The sequence below is a fragment of the Anas acuta genome, chromosome 1 (assembly GCF_963932015.1).
Source record: "Anas acuta chromosome 1, bAnaAcu1.1, whole genome shotgun sequence".
In the NCBI taxonomy this organism is placed as follows: domain Eukaryota; kingdom Metazoa; phylum Chordata; class Aves; order Anseriformes; family Anatidae; genus Anas; species Anas acuta.
Genome location: NC_088979.1, coordinates 65,658,707 through 65,677,968, shown reverse-complemented (window position 1 = coordinate 65,677,968; position 19,262 = coordinate 65,658,707). Strand labels below are relative to the sequence as shown.

Genomic DNA, 19,262 nt, shown 5'->3' with positions numbered 1-19,262 from the left:
TTTTAACTCTAAATTAACAGAATTCAACCCTTAATTTGCCGGGACAGAACGTCTCCTCTGACGTGTTTGGCAGAAGCCCCTTTCCTGTAGCAGATAGCGGCGATATATGGGCATATGGGCTCACACGTGTGTGCATTTATAGCGATGCACGTTGATTTTGTGCGCGTACTATTAAAATACACGCACCGGTGTGTGCGGAGGGGCACGCACACCCACCCAGGAGCCTACCCACAGGTGCCTACAGCGCATCGCCCCTTTACCCCCCGGCTCCGTGCTTGCCTTTCCCCCCGCTCAGGGCCCGGCGGCGTGCAGGGGGCGGCGCGGGGGGAAGCGGAGCCGGGTGCCGGGGCTCGCCCAGTGCCCGGCAGGAGGCGGAGCCGGCGGGGCGGCGGCAGGTGCCGGCGGCGGGATGGTGGCGGCGGCGGGGCCGTAGGGCAGCGGCGAGGAGCCAGGAGCCGGGCGTCGGGGGGGGCGCCATGGGAAGGGGCGTCGGGGGCGGCGACCCCCCGAGCCGCTGCGGGTCGGGGCTGCTGCTGCGGCTGGTGCCGGTGCTGGCGGTGCTGGCGGCGGCGGGGGCGGCGGAGCAGAGTGCGGCCGCGGGGAGCCCGGCGCCCGACGGCACGGTGATGGGCACCGGCACCCCGCCGAGCCCCGGCGGCACCGCCTCCGAGGAGACGAGGCTGCACGTCTTCACCCTGGACTACCCCCACGTGCAGATCCCCTTCGAGATCACCCTCTGGATCCTGCTGGCGTCCCTCGCTAAAATCGGTGAGCCCCACCACCAACAACCCCACTCACCGCTACCCCATCCCTTTTCCCCTTCATTTTTCCCCGGGGGTCCCGGGGCTGGCGATGCTCCGGCGGCATGGACATCCCGGCGTGACTTGTGGTGACAGCCGGGGGCGCCGGGCTTGGGAAAAGGGTCGCGGAGAAGGGCGATGCCCCCCCGGCCCCGAAAGCACCGGCGCCGGGAGTTCACTCAGCCCCTTCCTTCCTCGGTCGTCCCTGCTGTCATTTGAGCGCTTTCTCTTAAAATAACGCCGGCTATAATGACAGCTTCCTAACAGAACAACAGATCGATGGAAAGCAAATATTTATGAGGAAGCTTCCTCGTTGCGCTTTCCCACCGTTCACTCATGTCCCGTGAAAGATGCAAAATGCGGCGCTGAATGAGTGAGAAAGGCCACTAATTCCCTCATGTGGAAATTATTTGTATTGCATAGTTTGACTGTTTTGTGAGGTTTATATAGCGTGTTTTTAATGAGCTTTCTATGGTCCGGGCAGAAAAATTAGTGCAGTATAATAATCTAAAGAATGTCAGGTAGAGGTGTCCTACCGAGCTATGTAAAAATCAGTAAAACTATAAATGCTAAACTCTGTATCTTGTTAACAAAAAGGTAGTCTTAATGTCAGGGATAAAGCTGAGGGAGACCAAAAAAAAAAAAAAAAAAGTGTACTCATACTCCAGTTATTTAAATCAGAAGTCAGACCTGGCAGCACAGATTTTGGTAAAAGCTCCAATCATACTCACTTTGGCAAAACAGTTTGATACAACTTAAAACTTTGACTTCCGCCTGTGGCATTTAAATGGACCATATCATGTTAATTACGTATTGCAAGACAGGTAATTGAATTCTCCAAAACCAAAAATTTGTGCTTACCTCCAGCCACCAGTTAGTGTTGAAATTGGCAGCCTGATCCCCTCCCCTACTTGCTGTAGCTTCATTACTTTCCACAGATTTATTATACATTGCATCCGTTAAGGTTGCATGTATCTTAATGCATTAAATATGCATGTTTAGCCTTGAGTATGTGATTAGGCATATTAGGCATAGAATCAGGCTGTAGTTCAAATATGATACTCACAAATATATCATGAACTGTTATAGCCAGAAAATACAGAGTTTGGTACAGAATTAATCTCAGCCAATTAAGTACTGCAAAATTGCTCTGGCTTCTGAGTCTTGATAGAGCAAGAACTCTTGAATAATCTAAGACTAATGAAAAAAGGTTATGTTTTATTAAAGATTACTGGCAATCCATTTGAAATGTGTAAACACATACACAGTAATATGTAGATTCTGCAGGACTGTGTTCATTATAACTGTCAGTTTGCTAGCAAAAAAAAAAAAAAAAAAAAAGAGACTTAGCTACTTTTATTTCCCAAGCTGACTGCAGTGAAATAAATATGCAGAGAGCATAAGTGAGGAGAAATACCTATAATTTGAAAATGTTTTCATTTATACTGAATGAAAGCCGATGTGGCTAATCGAGAATGTTATCCCTGCTGTTACGAATGTGTACTAAGCAATGAGGGCTGGATCCAAGGGAGGCCCTAGGTGTGGCTGCGCTTGGCTCCACCACGCCTACCTGCAGGGGCCCTGACTCCAGGACAGGAATTAGGAACATCCAGTTCTTGCTGCCGGAGCTCCTTTTGCGCTCCCTTATCCAGCCACTGCATCGGGTCACTACACCTGCCCAGCACAGACTCTCATCACTTCTAAACCATGTTCCCACAGTGTTAATTTTGCACTCACTTGTGTCCTCTTTGATAGGTAGCCCAGACCAGAATTGTTTAACTCTTGAGAGAGCAGCGTTGGCTCTACCACATCCCACTGTGTTTCTAGGATTGGGCCATTTCAGTTCAATGGGATGGAGAGGAGTTTCTCAGCCCATCTCTCCAAGCCTGTGAGAGAGGCTGCTCTCCCATAGATTCCTTTCTCCAGCATTTCCTGCTGGGCAGCACAGGCATCTCTCCTGTGTCATGCCACGCACTGCCCAGGAAATTTAGGTGCTTAATCTGGCATCGCAAATTCCTTTCTGGGGCTAGGCACTGAGCGCTTACGCATGGCACTGCCGAACAGCAAACCTTTATGAGCAGAGCCCTAAGTTCTTCTCAGCTGCAAGGAGCTCAGAAGATATGGCCAAATTTAATAACAGTTCTCACAGTGTGTGTAGGTTCCCTAAGACAACTGTATCGCAGCACCTGCTTGTTGCCTGGTTGGAGCCTTTTTGAACAAATGTGATTTTGCAGAAGAGAAGTTTCACTGAAGCAGAAAGATTCCAAAATGTGCGTATTGTTACAGATATGAAAGGTTTTTCAGATCCTGCCACTGCAGACTAAGTTTAAAGAGAGCACAAAACGTAGCATGGGAAAGGAAAACTTGAAGTTGTCAGGCAGAACTTAAAAGTTTTGATGAAGTACATTTTCACAAAGAAGTTAGGAACAGGCTGTGTATATTCCAAGATAAAACAAGAGCACATTTTGAAATCTAAGAAATTGCCTTGAACAGAATTGCTAATTTCTGGCTACTTCTAGTTATTTATTATCTTGTGTGGTGATACCACAAATGAGGTATGTTACTAACATGCTGGTGGACTCCACCAGTGCCTTAGGTGGTATCCAGTGCACCGCAAGCATGCTGTGGTGCCTAGGCAGTGAGGCTCATCTGCTTACTGCCCAGTTTTGCTGAATTCCTATGCCTCTAAACTTACAGAATGTACTCTAACTCATCCAGATTCCCATTACTACATTTAATCACAAATACACGATTAGAAGTGCTGCTTCTGGGAACTGAACTGATATCTTTCCAACACTTCTTTCCCGAAAAAAGGTTTAAACTGTTCAGCACCTGAACTCAGAGTGCCCTTGGAAAACTCACACATAATCATAAGTACATGTCTCAATAGCATTTTCAGAATCAGAAAGTATTGGATTTCACCCAAGAAGTGGGAAACCAGGGCTCTAAGGACTTCCATTTTGAAGAATATTGAACTTGCACTTTAGGCAATGCCCAATGGCCTGAGGGCAAACATCTTCCATGCTTCCACTGCATAGTCAGGAGTCTAAAAACAAGCTGGGTCAGAGGAGGAGAAAGTAGCTATGGTCCTGGGTTCAGCATAAATGGCCAAATAGTCATGTGCTGCTGGGGATCTGCTCCCCGGACACTGCAGGCAACATGGCTGTGGATCTGTCAGAGCAGGGAAGATGTCCCTCACCCTGCCGGACACCTGTGCCTGAGTTGGTGTGCACTGGATGCCATCTCCTGGCCATCTTCCCATAAGTGGGGAACCACAGCTTATTCCTGAGATCACCTGTGAATGCCTTTCACAGAGGCGGATAGTCTTTTAGGAGTTTTGATGTGGCTTACATGGATAAAAAGCACATTTAACATAGTTAAATACAATAAATATAAGGAGCCTTTATGTTACCTTCAAGGATGAGGTAGAGTCCCAAAAGCTCTGAGAAGACATAAGGTTTCCAAACAGTGAGTTGTAAAGGAGAAAAAAAAAAAAAAGTTATATTCATAATAGACATATCATTGCCTTTGTGTTAGAAGTGGCTGGGAGTTTTTTGTTTGTTTGTTTGTTTTTCATTGAACACAGTATTTATAAAAATTCTCTTCTTTTCATTTTTTATTTAGAAAATTATTGAAGGTACTTTTAGAAGACTTTTAAAAACTTTTCTTCTAGCAAAACCTACTTAGCCAGGAGAAACTTCAATCACTGCAATAAAAATTTTGGCATCCTGCCACTGCAGAAACTAAGGCAAACCATAAAATGTTTAAGTGGAAGTAGCTGAAAGGTGAAGAGTCAAGTGTCCAGAAGGCAATTCTTGTGTCTCCAGGGTCATTACCTATTCTGCCCATGCAATAGACTGGATATTGGTGATTCCTGTTTCGAGGAACGATAGTGAATTTGGCAGTTCTTCTGACACATCACATAGGCTGTGTTTCTAATTTTTAAAAACTGTATTCATCCAGAGGGGGGAAAAAAAAAAAAAAAAGCTTGAGTTGCTTATTTTTAAAAGTAGCTTTAACAGTTATTGAATATGTAAGTATAATTCTGTAGATTAAAACAACTCCCCCCTTAGTCCTTGTTAACCATTTGTTTTTCCTAACTATAAACTCAGGCTTTTTTTTTTTTTAACCCAGAAAAAATCTATGATGAGAGGAGAATTAACAAAATCAGTGTCACAAGATACAGAAACCTGGAACTGGTAAACTAGATGTGAACTATTCCAAGTTTGTACTAGTTTAACTGTTTCGGCTACAGGTGTGATTTTTACTGAAATAGTTTTACTGAAATAGACGCCCGTTATTACCACACCCAGTGTTTCCATGCAGCTCTCATTTAAAATAATTTAAATGCTTTTTAGTTAGGCAAGAATTGTAGGATCTTGTGGGTGTGGATAGTTTTCTATATAATTATGTGGGCCAAATATAGATAAGGAGGAGCCTGGAAAAGATTGGTATCGCCAGGACCTGGAATGTGACCTTGGTGCATATGGTTGACCATCCCATTAGATTGGCCAAAGTAAGTTCCTTTGGAACATCTCCCATTCATCACACACACACACACACACAAATAAATTAAAAAAAAATAAAAAAAGTATTCAACTTCTAAAAGTAATCAGAATCTTTAAATCAAAACTATTTGGCTTTGAGAATTTTAGTGAGCTATGGAACAGTCTTTAAGTTGTCATTCAGAATTTTTTAATTCTTTTTTTTTTTTTTTTAAGTACTTTGCACAGTCTGCTTATGAGAGACTCTTGACACTACTATAATTCATATAACAGAGAAGAATGAGTATAATAGTACAGGTTGCAATTTATTGTCACTTTATGAAAAACACGTGTGTTTTTTTTGTGTGTGTGAAATTAATTTGAAGGCTCCACTAAAGTTAAAAGAATGTGTCTTGGAGTGATCCTCATGGTCTCTAATGAAGTGACCATGGGTGAGTGAATGCAGGTCAAATGTGCTAGTTCCTCTAGCTTTGAGACCCTAAAGCACACCTAAAAATAAAATGAGTGTATTTCTTAAGCTTTTTTGTGAAGCTGTCCATGGAGGAAGGTGCTGTAACTTTGATTTTTTTTTTCTCTCAGATGTAATTTGCCCTGTAAAAGTCTTTGGATCACATTTCTGGGGTATTCCACTTTATGTAAAAAACAAACAAGCAAAAACCCCACACTTTCACAAACAGGGCAACAGTTTTTCTATTAGCTTGAAAATCTAGCTATTAAATTGATTCTCCACCAAATTAACTGAATTAACTGCTGTAGCTCACAAATGTACATACACCTGTTGTAGCGGTCCATTTCAGTCTTTGCAATGAAAATGAGCTTGCCCTGCAATTGCTGTTTGTTTACTATAGAGACTAAGATAACAGAATCCAGAATAGTCTTGGATTCTGTGCAAATAACTATTTCACTTTCTTGTGTTTGAATTTCCTTTGAAGGCTTTCATCTTTACCACAAGTTGCCCTCAATAGTACCTGAAAGCTGCCTCCTTATTCTGGTTGGATTGCTTCTTGGTGGCATTATTTTTGGAGCAGAGGAGAAGTCCCCACCTGTAATGAGCAGTGATGTTTTCTTCTTATATCTTTTACCACCGATTGTACTCGACGCTGGATATTTTATGCCAACTCGTCTTTTCTTTGAGAACTTTGGTACTATATTCTGGTATGCCGTGGTAGGCACACTCTGGAATGCCATTGGCATTGGGATTTCACTTTATGGAATTTGCCAAATCAGTGCATTTGGTTTGACTGATATCACATTGCTGCAGAATTTGCTCTTTGGCAGCCTCATTTCAGCTGTGGATCCTGTGGCAGTGCTAGCTGTTTTTGAAAATATTCATGTCAATGAGCAGCTTTACATCCTGGTGTTTGGAGAGTCATTGCTGAATGATGCTATAACTGTGGTAAGTTACTTGATAAATGATGAGTTGATAAAAATGATAAATGATTTTTTGCATGTCACTGTGTTATATCTCCTTGTATGTGTGTGGTGATTGCAGTTTGCTAAAAGAGGGAAGTCATTTAAGTGCTAATGCATTTATGTAATTCTCTTTATGTTTAGAAACTACAATAGCCTAACTAGAGCAGAGCAACACATAATGGTAGCATATTTGCTCAAGTGATTTTACTACCTGACCTCTTTAGTTTCTGTATCTTTTAATTCTGTTACTTCCGTAATCCTAAACTCACCTGCATAAATGTCATTGGATAGGAGAGGGAAAAGGGCCAATGTAGGGTGTCCCTGCAAGTTCGCAGGGAGAATGGGCCAGTCACTGAGCTACCACAGGCACAGGATCCTCTTGATGCTAAGTATTTGCATGTGCCTGTCCAGTTGGAACTGCACTGAGACCACCTATACATTTCTCCCAGGCTACAGATGAGATAGGACAGCCACCCAGAGGTAGATGTTTCTAATCATTAACTAGCTGAACTGGGTTTGTGGTGCTGACCTGAAGACAGCAATCTGCAAATCCCCAGTGCCCCTCATTTGTACCTGATGACACCATGTCTGGAACATTACTTCCATTTAGCCATACCTTACTTGAAACCCTGCCCATGTTAACTATGTCCTGGTGTACTTTCTGTTTTCTAAGCCATGGAAATCCTTTTTTTTTTTTTTCTAATATTCCAGAAAGATCATGAATGTACATGAATTGGGTCTGCACCATCCCTGTCTCTGTCACTGGCATCTTATCTACTGTCCCACTCCATGCAGAACTGTCCTTTGGTTTTCCTCCTCTCTAGGACTTTGCCTCATCTGCTTAACACATGCATTTCTTAAACATTTCATCTGAGCCTTGATACCAATTTTTTCTTGTGTGCCCATACTGTTTTGTTTCCTAGGCTTCATGTTTTACCTGACTCTGCTGCTATCCAGTCAGCCGAATCACATCCCCTTGCATGGCCTTGCCTTAAAGCCTAACTTTTTGCATTAGCTTTCAGATGAAACTGCCTGTTCTGACTAATCTGTTACCTAAAGCAGTCATGGAAAACAGTGGGTGTAAATACTGTGTTTCAAATAACTTGGCAGTTTAGCCATGGCTGTGCCTTGTCACTATTCACTCTTAATGACCACTCATGCAAGGGAATTCTTTTCCATATTGTTATTATTTAAGGGGAAAGGGGGCTACTTTTATGTTAATATAAAGGTTTTTCTTCTTGATTTTTTTGTTTCCAACTGAAATTGCTTTTTCCAATCACAAAATCAATCGCCTTTCCACTGGAGCAGCAGTTAATCCAGTTTTGCTAGCAAAACACTGCATCCTGATGACGGATGTATTTGTGTGTAACGCGGCAGATTACTTCAAGGCACTGTTTTTATAGGTACTGGCATGGCAATTAAATAACCATGATATGCAGCTTTCCTGTAGGCATCATTATAGCCTTCTTTAGGGTCCTTTCTCGCACACTGCCTTCCCAAACACCCCAGCACGGGGAGAGGTACTCTGAGGAGCCTGTAGGATCAACTGAACATATGGCACTGGCCATGCATATATTCATGAGGGAGTGAAAGGGATTTGGAGTGTGTTCAGTCTTACTTCCCAGCTATTGCTTAGAGGTGGTATTTGGCAGCAGACCAGGTGGTTTCCACATGCTACGCACTGGCCTGCTAATGGCTCCCTGTTATGGTTTTGCACACCTGCAATCATGTGCTTAGACTTAAAACCTGACCCAGACCATTGCATGAGTTCTCTGTGGGGTGTGCTTAGTGGACTTTGCCTCCTGTCCCCATGGCGGTGCTGCCAGAGTAGTTCTTGCTGCAGTGTGGTCAGGGTAGCATGGGTGCCTTCAGTGGGATGTGGGGATGGGGTGGGAGGGATATTGAAGTTGGGCTGGCCAGCAGCTTGGACTGCCCAATTCCTGCCTGCAGACACCAGCCACTAAACCACAAAAGTACCACAAAACCTGGGGGCTACACAGACAGGCAGTGCAGTACAGTGTGACTTCAGTAACCATGCTTTCTAAATACTTTAAGGCCTTCTTCCTGCTAACCTGCTTGCACTTCCAGGCTGTTCATAATAAAAGCTTTTCTTTTGTTAGGAATCTCAGCTCTGCTGTGCTTCTCAGATGATCTTGCATTCCTGATAGGTTTCACGATAGGCCTGTGTATTTGGACAATCCATTTATCCTACTGGTGGAATTTCTGAGCTTGAATTTGCCTGAAGGCAATGTTTGCCTGTCAGCTGCAGTGCTTCTTGTTCGGGTTGGTGCTTTACTAGCCTCCTGGTTCAGTGATAACTACCATGATAATACTAAATGGCAAGATCACAGATGAAACTGAGTGTTAGCAGTTCAAATTTCAGTCCTGGGCTTGAAATCACAGGGATGGAGTTAGTGTCATTGCAATAATATTATTCCCTTGTTAGAAAACATTGCAGCAGTACTCTGTATTCTGCCTCTAGTGAAAACATTATTTTAGAGTGCTTTAAAGTAATTTCAGAATTAAAAACTAATAACTGAGAACTGATGAAAATAAGCAATTAACATCTAGGAAGAGCAGAGATGCTCTGAGACACGATTAAGAAAGGATTGGTGACTGATATTATTTTTTACAACCTTCAGCAAGTTCAGCTAAAGGATGTTGAGTAAATGCAAATCTTGAACTTGAAAAAAACCGGTTCTCATACCAAAAGCATTGCAAAATGTGTCTAGTGTTGCTGTTGTTTAACTCACCTGAAAGCTTAAAGAGAGCTGTAAAACTGAACTACCTGTAGAGTAAAAGGGAACTGAACCTGATTATGATCTCATGTACAGTAGTGCAAATAAAGAACAATAAGGACGAGATTGAAATTGTATTCATGACATTCCATAGTCCTAGCTGCTGCTTCTAGCACAGCAGTCTGGTTTTGAACCATGAACTTTGCTTTTCTTCTTTCAAGTAACTTCTGGCAACAGACTCAAGATTTGTAGGGATGTCTGATGGAACCAGGCTCCATTCAATTTGCAGTGTGAGTACTTCTCTGTGAAGATGAGGTGATGTTATGAAAAGGCTGTTGCTTGAGGAGGTCACAATTACATGCTTCTGTACAAGTGGCTCTCAGTGGCCTTACCTCAGAGACTTGCCGTACATATAAATATATTTATATAGTTAGTTTTGAAAATGTAAAACAATTTGACACCACTTAAAGAAAATAGTCATTTTCCATAATGCATACCAAGCGACTATTCTACAAGGTCAAATTCTGTAAATGTCTTGAAGAATAACACAAGCCTGAGTAGTCACAAGTACCAAGAAATGACTCAAGGAAACTCCTCTCCTTGCTTGACACAAGACAGCAGTATTTTTTTCTTCAGCGTGTGATTTGGAAAGCCCTGGGAGTCTGTGGACTGGAGGGTTTCTTTTATTTTTATTTTTATTTATTATTATTATTATTATTATTATTATTATTATTATTATTATTATTATTATTATTTATTTTATTTTTTTTTAGGGCAAAAAATAAAGGCATAGCTATTTTCAGGAGGCTTAATTCTGTTATGCTTTTCTCCATGTAAATTCATAAGGTCCACAAATCAAAACAGGTTGAAAACCACTGGAGCATATGACATTACTTTCGTGTTCTGCATGGGACACAGTAGCAAGGAACAGGGCAAAAAAAGGCTGGTAGTCTGCCTCACAGCAGCAAGGTGAATGGGTTTGCCCAGGTGAAAAATGACACTTCTCCTATGTGGACTCTTCCCGAGGGTATCGTTCTTAGGCAATGAACAGTTTGTGCTCGTGCTCTTGCCCTTTTTGTTGCTTTGTAATGAAAATCAGAAATTACCAGTGACCCTGCTGTGTTTGATTTAACCTTCTTTTTTTTTTTTTCATGCTTGCACTCGAATATATATTTTTTCTTTTCTTTTTCAGTTCTTTCCTTTCACTTAGCCTAAAGGACCCCTAATAGCCCATGTCTTCGCATTAGTCTTTAGTGAGGACTTTTACCTGTGTAAGACCTCTCAAATTTTGGCCAAGAAGATCTGTACAACTTTCTTTCTGTCATGTGAGAGAGAACAAGACTGCAAAGGTGAAAAATCCCTCCCAGTATTCAAATACCTACATTGTTGGCACAATTCAAGTACTGATAAAACATTGTTCTCTCAAATAGCATTTCTGATAGAGAAACCTGTTTGGTCTACTAAGAAGCCCAGAAAGAAAGCAGAGGTTTAGCTCCTATAAACTGTCCAAGCTGCCTAGCCTGGTGTTTGTTATGTCCAAGGTGGCTTAACCTGTGACCCTAGTTTACACTTCTGGTTTAGATGCGTTCTGTAAGAGGAGAAGGACCAAGCTTTGGGCTGGAAAAGGAGGCCACATAGCCATCATGATATCGCATGGCTCGGAGCACACATACAATAAATCTGTAACAGGGGAGACCCTTTAAGATTTCTTTAGGAGTGACTGATTCTGTTGTAGTCTTTTAAGTAGTAACTAGCATACTGAATGTTAGAGAAATTTGGACTTTATATCATTCTGTTTCCTGAATAGAACAAAAAGGATTTCTGACCAAGAAAATACAAAAATCTCATTGACCTCATTTGTTTAGGAGGACTGTTGTAAGAACTTTGAAAATGAAACTGGGCAAACACATGTTAAGACGTCTTCTAATGGCAATTAAATCCACATCTCTAGAAATAATCTCAAGTTTGAAAAGTCTTTAAATCATTGGATTCCTAATGGTTAGTAGAGAAAGACCACTTCATGAATGCTATGTTTCTTGTAATTCTTGGGATGGTCACAGTCCATTTCCCCCATACCAGACAGATCTACAGTCTAATTCAGTGCTGCAGCTCTTGGTGTCCTATGTAGCTCAAATACGGTTGAAAATAACATGAATTTTCACCAATTACAAAGCTGTATTTTTTCCTCCTCCTTTTTTATTTCTTTGCTTCTGGGGAAAATCTGAAATAGCCATTTGAAGGGAAATTAGAAGCTCTGCAAGTGAATGAGTTTAAAAAAAGTTTAGGTAGAGCTTTAGACAGGTCTTTGAATCAGCCAGGTAAGGAGTCTAATCATGACTACGCTCCTGGCCTGCAGAATGATGTCAGTTGAGACACTGCAGTCTTTTGTCTCCATTTGCAAAAATGGGAATAATTATATTTACCCTTCTTTGTATATCTCCCTGATATTTGTGGAGGACACAAATGACAGAAGTAAACAGCAGCATATCTCAAAAGTGTGTTCAAGATAGAGAAATACAAAGTCCAACATTGAATCAGAGGAACATGATAACACAAAAGGAAATTAAAAAAAATTCAGAAACATGATGTGCTTTTTTCTTTTTCTCATAGGTCCTGTACAATTTGTTCAAGTCTTTCTGCCAGATGAGCACAATTAAGGTTATTGATGTATTCGCTGGAATTGCTAACTTCTTTATAGTGGGGATCGGTGGAGTATTGATTGGAATCCTTTTGGGATTTGTAGCAGCCTTTACCACCCGTTTCACCCATAAAATCCGAGTGATTGAGCCACTCTTTGTCTTCCTGTACAGTTACTTGTCATACATAACAGCTGAAATGTTTCATCTCTCGGGCATCATGGCGTAAGTACCCCAAACTTCAGTGATTATAGCACCCAGATAAGAATGCCAAAGGGAACTGCAGAGAGGACCAGATTTTGCAAACTCTGCCATGTGGCCTCATTCCACTGTGCATGGCATCAAAGCTGGCTTGAGGATTTCCGGCCTCTCCCCTCCTGCTTCCATCCCATTGTCTCAGCTTGCCACCACACCAGCTGTGTCACTAAAACTGCCCGTGGCATCACACCATAAACCATATCTTTGAAACGTTCCAAGTTAAAAATAATCCCTTGTATTTTTGGTGGGGTTATTCATAACCCATTTTGGTTGGTGACCCAAGTCCTCATATGACCCTGCCACCAGTCACAAAGGCATGGCTCAGGGGTGGCACAGAGTGACGTGGGGGCAGCAGTGGTTGGCAGGGAGTGGGAGTGGTGGCTGCGAACCTCATGAGCTGGCTTCACTGCTGATGCCAACGTATTGTGAAACTACATCTTCACACCGTCATGTGAGCAGCCAGTAAATGCCAGTCAATGAAGACAATGCATGTATCATCCAGACAAACTCCTGCTGGATTACAAGTACAGTAAGGACTGGATGAATGCAGGATTTGCAGAATCTAGTCTTTTGGTAGTATAACACTTTAGTTTCATATATTCATACATGTGCCTGTGTATTACAAGGCTGTCTGCATACATCATTATGTAAAAAAAAAAATATTATTCTTCCCACTGCTAACACATAAAAATATTTTCCCTCCTTGGGTTTTCACTCCTGGGCTTCAGTAAAGATAGAGCACGGACTCTCATTTGGTGCTGTTTATACTCTAGCAACCTCAACTTTAGAAAGAGCCTTTATGACACCTGATATATGGTTTTCTTTGGTTCCAAGTAATATTTTTAAAGGCTGACCTTCCTTAATGACTTTGTATTGTTCTAGTGGCAAATGTGAGTCATTCAGGCATTAGAAGCATAGTTGTTTTTGAAAGCTCATATGTTGCTTCTGAGTATCACTGATACTTTATAATACCTCGTTTGATGATTATGCTTTAAGAAAGTGAAGATAGGTTTGATATTGTAGTCCTGTCAGTATAACGTTTTCTGGGGCCAGGAAGCAATTTACAAGGAAACCAGTAGCTGATGATTTCAGTTGTATAAAGATAGAAATATGCCATGAAATCAGAAGGGTTAGTACTTTAATATAAGTAAAGATGTAAAGATTACATGGGTTTCTTTCTCTGATATGAGACTAAATAAAGTAACATATGCATCCACTTTGACCGAGTTCATAAATGAGCCATCTCTTTCCCTAGCTTCTATTCATAGCATTTGTGTGGTTTCTAGTTTCCTCCACTTCTTAAGTCAAATGTCCTTGACATCCTATGATCAAATACTTAAAGGGCTTCTAAACTAAAAACGTGTGGCTAAACTGTGCATGGAAAAAAAATATCTATCAGTGTGCATGAAAATACTGAACTGGACATTCTGCATCTGGGGTAAAATGGAAAGGGCACCATGGGTCTGCTGGTGGCTAAGTGGAACTGGTGCATTCCAGTGCCTGGAACCAGCACACCATTGTTTCACGACGAGTAAACTATTCCTTTCCTTTCCTTTCCTTTCCTTTCCTTTCCTTTCCTTTCCTTTCCTTTCCTTTCCTTTCCTTTCCTTTCCTTTCCTTTCCTTTCCTTTCCTTTCCTTTCCTTTCCTTTCCTTTCCTTTCCTTTCCTTTCCTTTCCTTTCCTTTCCTTTCCTTTCCTTTCCTTTCCTTTCCTTTCCTTTCCTTTCCTTTCCTTTCCTTTCCTTTCCTTTCCTTTCCTTTCCTTTCCTTTCCTTTCCTTTCCTTTCCTTTCCTTTCCTTTCCTTTCCTTTCCCATCCTCTGAGTGGGTGCAAAACAGTAGAGGAAACACTGAGGTTTTGTTTTTGTTTGTTTGTTTCCCTCCAACAACACAACAGAAGTTATCTTTAAAATGTCCTAAATGTGCTTTGACTCTACGTATATTTTGTATCAGCTGAGGGAGCTGGATACCTCGGTGGCACTGATGGGAAGGGCGAAGGGCTCTCTGCAGAGGTGTAGACTCTCTGCTATCATGAGATATATAGCGTGCCCCCTCCCTGCAGGGGGCCTTACAGCTCCTGTAATCCCCACATCACCTGGGAGTAAATCTTACCTCGTGCTCTTTGCATTTCATTAGTCTCCAAGCTAGGGAGAATCTCTTGCCCTGTGTCAGAGCACAGCACGCACTGGTACTGAGCCCCTTGCCACGTTTTGCAGAGAGTACCTTGAGTCATGATGACTCTGTTCTGACTTCAAAGGCAGCCCTGCTCTGAGCAAGCAGGTGGACCAAATGACCTTGGGGTGACTCTCACAACCCAGCTCGTTCAGTCATTACATGATTCTTTGTCCATTTGTAGTTCAGCCCACGGGGAAGAAATACATATTCACTTGAGTCTGCTGAACTATTGATTCCCTCTTCCTTCATAACCAGGTTCTTAAAGATACTCCACAAAGCCTTGCAGGTACACACAGTACCACACTTTAGGCACAGGACATAAGCAGGAACATGCAGTGTTATTGCATTAATAAGATTTTTACATAAATATTATGACACACAGAATGCCTCCTTTCTGTGCAAGTAGAAATCTGCTGCCAAAGGAGCAGAGGGGAATAAAAGGTACCCTCCCCTGATAAATCTGTGTATTCACCCTGGGGACAAATGGTTCATGAAGCATCCATGTGAAACCCCTGCACTGAGTTACTTGGCTGAAATAACTCTGGGACTGAATCACGTCCCTGCCAGCTGCTGTGTGAAAGTCCGCTCCAGAAGGAGAGGAAGGAGGTCCTCCTGTAATTAGAGACTGGCTTGAGTCAGATTCACGGGTGTGAAAAATGCAGATGTGAATCTGAACGTTATCTGCTCAGTTCCATTTGTAATTATAATACTGCATTTGCTGCTTTTGCTGCTTACTAATTTATTGTAAAGGCTGTGAGACAGCAGAACTTTTTTTTCTCTCTTTTTTCTTTTCTCTTTTTTTTTTTCAACAGTGAATTAGCAGTCTGAAAGGAACAAACATTGAAACTACTGTAAATTTAGTAGGTCAAGGAAACATGAGGATTGAACCCAGTGGCCTAGTTTATTTCAGTCATGACAGAAACTCTACTGTTTGTGCAGGAGAATTTCTATTCTTCAGAGGCACAGAAACCTGCAGGTTAATTGCAATTAACTGTTTTTTTCCCTCCTTTTCTTGACCAAGGCAACTACCTCAGGTCACAGAAATGGAAGATAGAAGTAATGTGTGAGGATAAGAAATGTGAAATAAAACACATGTAAGCATTTTATTTGATTATGGTGACAATAAAAATTTAGTCTGTGAAAAACATCTTATAGTGATCTACATAAAATCTTAATAAAAATTTAATGGATTTTCTTTTATATTGAATCTTAAAGGATTTGATTTTATATTGAATTTTAACACTATCTCCATACCATTTTCAAATTGAAGAGACTTCAATTGGATATTTTTTTTCTAATGTAGATAAATATTCTGAAGAGCTACGAGATTCATAAAATAAACAGTGATTTGCACTGGAATAGCACTTATCTGAAGAATAAGAGTGAATCAACTCAGCTGATGACACTAATTGGATGAATACAAAATTTGACTGAAAAAAATATTTTATATAGGAGCGTAGTCCCTTTAAATTCTTGCAGTGGTTAAACATGGTAGGTGTTTTAAATTACACCTTGTAAAGATCACGATTAATCTGGTGGCAGATTCTTATCAGACATCTATTTACAGTGTCTCCATTACCTCAGGATCCAAAAACAGTGTCCAGTGTACGCTTCCCCACTCCCCAAGCTACAGGGCTTTCCTAAATGACTATAATGACAAAAACTATTTATTTTAAGAGGGTAATAAATATGAATGAGTGTTTTGTTTTGTCTTTGAGGCAGACCTGACAGCCACAATGCATCAGGCAGTAAGCTGCAGCTTTGAGACCCTGAAAAGACCGTGTGTCTATAAGTGTCTGTTTTGCAGTCTGCCCATTGCATTCTTACTAGATTGCCCTTTCTGCCCCTGCATGTGCGCCAGTGCCATCTGTGCTGTGTGTGCAATCAATTGGTGGTGGTGAGGATGTGACCAAATTGCTATACCTGGGCAGATAAGCTGTGCCTTCACATGAGAGCCATCATTGGCTGTGACATGACCTGAGATATCTGTAGGTCTATCAGTGCAGTCTGTGGCTGTCAAGCAGCTGATTTTCCCCTGAATATGAGAGTTCTGGAGAGTAAATGTGATAAGTAGCATTGAGACCCTTCTTCACATACTCTTTAGAGGTTGGTCACCTGTAAACTGAAGAACCTGGCAATGTTTGCCAGCTCCCAGGCTTGGGTATGTGTCCCGGCCAAGTCATCACTCCATGTCAGGACAAAATCATTCATGGCCCAGGTCCTCTCCCACTTTCTTCCTGAGATGTGCAGGCATGTGTAATGTGGGATCTCTGACAAGTCCCTAGTTTGGGCAACTGTAAAATCAGAATGAGGAGGAGAGCTGTGAAGAGCATCTGCATCACAGTCTGTGTTGGCAAAAATGCAGGACCTCGGTTGTCCTAGTCATGCTTAAACTAGAAATGTTACCTAAACAACTGAAAGTTGCAAAGAAGAAGGTTGCATACTCATGAAATCTGCATTGTTTCATTTGTGTTTCAATTGTGCCATGTGGCCATGATAAAATCTGCTTCCCAGAAAGCATGCTAGTCTTGGGCCACAGAGGATCTTTCTATTGAAGACCGTAGTGAAATCAGGTGACAATGAGAGATAGCTGACTGTTATGTTGGTACTAAATGCAGGTGAGGACCTGGGACAGTTTTTATCACGCTTTCGTTCTACTCAGTCTTGGGGTTTGGTTAGGGATGTAGTTAGTGCTTGGATAGAAATGGCCATTTTGTATTGTGCAGACTAGATCTGCCTCTGTATCACCAAGTGTACAGAGATTTTGTCCCCCTGTACTCGGTTCTGGTGAGGCCGCACCTTAAGTATTTTCAGTTTTAGGTCCCTCATCACAAGAAGGACATGGAGGTGCTCGAGAGGGTCCAGAGCAGGGCGACCAAGCTGGTGAGGGGTCTGGAGAACAAGTCTTATGAGGAGTGGCTGAGGGAGCTGGGCTTGTTCAGCCTGAAGAAAAGGGCACTCAGGGGCGACCTTATTGCTCTCTACAGGTACATTAAAGGAGGCTATAGAGAGGTGGGGGTTGGTCTATTCTCCCACATGCCTGGTGACAGGATGAGGGGAAATGGGCTAAAGTTGTGCCAGGGGAGGTTTAGGTTGGGTATTAGGAAAAACTTCTTTACTGAAAGGGATATTAGGCATTGGAATGGGCTGCCCAGGGAAGTGGTTGAGTCACCATCTCTGGAGGTCTTTAAAAGACGTTTAGATGTAGAGCTTAGTGATATGGTTTAGTGGAGGACTGGTTAGTGTTAGGTCAGAGGTTGGACTCAGTGATTTTGGAAGTCTCTTCCAACCTAGAAATTCTGTGATTCTGTGTAGTTGTACAAAAATGCAGAGTGAAGGCCAAGTTAGGTGCACTGTTCTTTTAACACCTATCCACTTACCTTTCTAAGCCACTACAAGCATCTGTCCCCATGTAAGACCCTCTTCCCTGCCTTTTATTCACCCTGATATGTCTGCACTGCTCAGCAGAGGTAAGAGGAGTAGTCTGTGCCCTCTCCCAGTGTCCATGTTATGTCCCAGGTTCACCCGGCAGACCTAATGCTTCCCAGTCACTTTTGGGGCAGTGGACGTGTTGGTTGGGTCAGAGATCTAGAACTACATATCACATTGTGGCCATTGTCCTCCAAAACAGGTCATGTTGGCTCGACTTAAGAGAAAGAAACTTCTGGACAAAACTAACTTTAATTAAGTTATTTAATTAAAGAAATGTTTTCCAAGTCTGCCAGCCTCAGCTACAGCCTCAATCTCTGTTAGGGACAACCTCTTGCAAAACGTTAAGAAAGTTTTTATTCTGAGGTCTTTTTGAAGTTACTACTAATTCTGATATTTAAAACAAACAAACAAACAAACAAACAAACAAAAAAAAAACTTTTAGAAGAAAGAATCTAGACATGTTTTTTTCCAGTATTCCAGTCAGTAGGTTTGTTCTGAGCTTTCCCTCTGCCTTCTTTTCCATTTGCACTTACAGTCAGGGACAACTGAGTTGTTCAGAGATGGGACTAACAGCTTGGAGTGAGAACACAGAATTAGATTTTCTTCACTGGAATCTGCATGAGACATGAGGAAATGTTCCTCAGCTTCTTTCCAAGGAGGGTCTGGAACACTTTTGATCTACTTCCTTCATGAGAGAGAGCAATGTGAACATTTCAGTAGGAGGAGATATCACCTGTGTCAGCAAATAGTGTTTATAAACTGAAAGCTGGTGGTACTGGGACAAGTAACCATGGTATACATGTAAGTCCTCATGGGCTATATTCAGAAAGGCAACATAAATACACTTCTCTACCACTGTTTAGGTTTACTCTATATCATTTGGCTCAGAATCACTAGTGGGTGTGTATAATACTGTTTTAACTGGGAAATTGGAAAAGACATGGCTGCAGGGAGGGAAGTCATGCTTTTGCCTTAGGTAAAAGAACTAAGAACGACAGCTGTTTCTCAATTCATCTAGCACTAGTTGCCCACCTTGATGATTATTAGGCAATTCAGACTGTGCTTCCTTACTCCGAGGCACCACCTTGAGGTTATCTTCTAGTCAGCACTGCTAACCGTCTTTAAGCCTGAAGACTTTGCAGCTGAATAGTCTCAGCCATCCCTGCACTGTGGGATACAACACCATCCTGAGCAAATGACGTACAAACAGTAATGTCATTCTTTACTTTGCTCTTCCTGCTGCTTAAGAACCTGTGTTTACTAACAGGCCTAGATGAAGGACTTGTAGACATAGTAAATCCTGTCT

The 19,262-nt window shown here is 42.0% G+C and overlaps 1 protein-coding gene across 1 annotated transcript in view; it reads left to right on the top strand.

The window, feature by feature from the left end:
* The first annotated feature begins 362 nt into the window (after positions 1-362).
* Positions 363-19,262, top strand: part of SLC9A2 (solute carrier family 9 member A2) — a 34,657-nt gene continuing 15,757 nt past the window's right edge. The window contains exons 1-3 of the mRNA XM_068679968.1: positions 363-768; positions 6,238-6,701; positions 12,067-12,317. Of these exons, the coding sequence (XP_068536069.1) occupies positions 477-768; positions 6,238-6,701; positions 12,067-12,317 (1,007 nt within the window). The 5' untranslated portion in view covers positions 363-476. The remainder of the gene's footprint in view (positions 769-6,237; positions 6,702-12,066; positions 12,318-19,262) is intronic.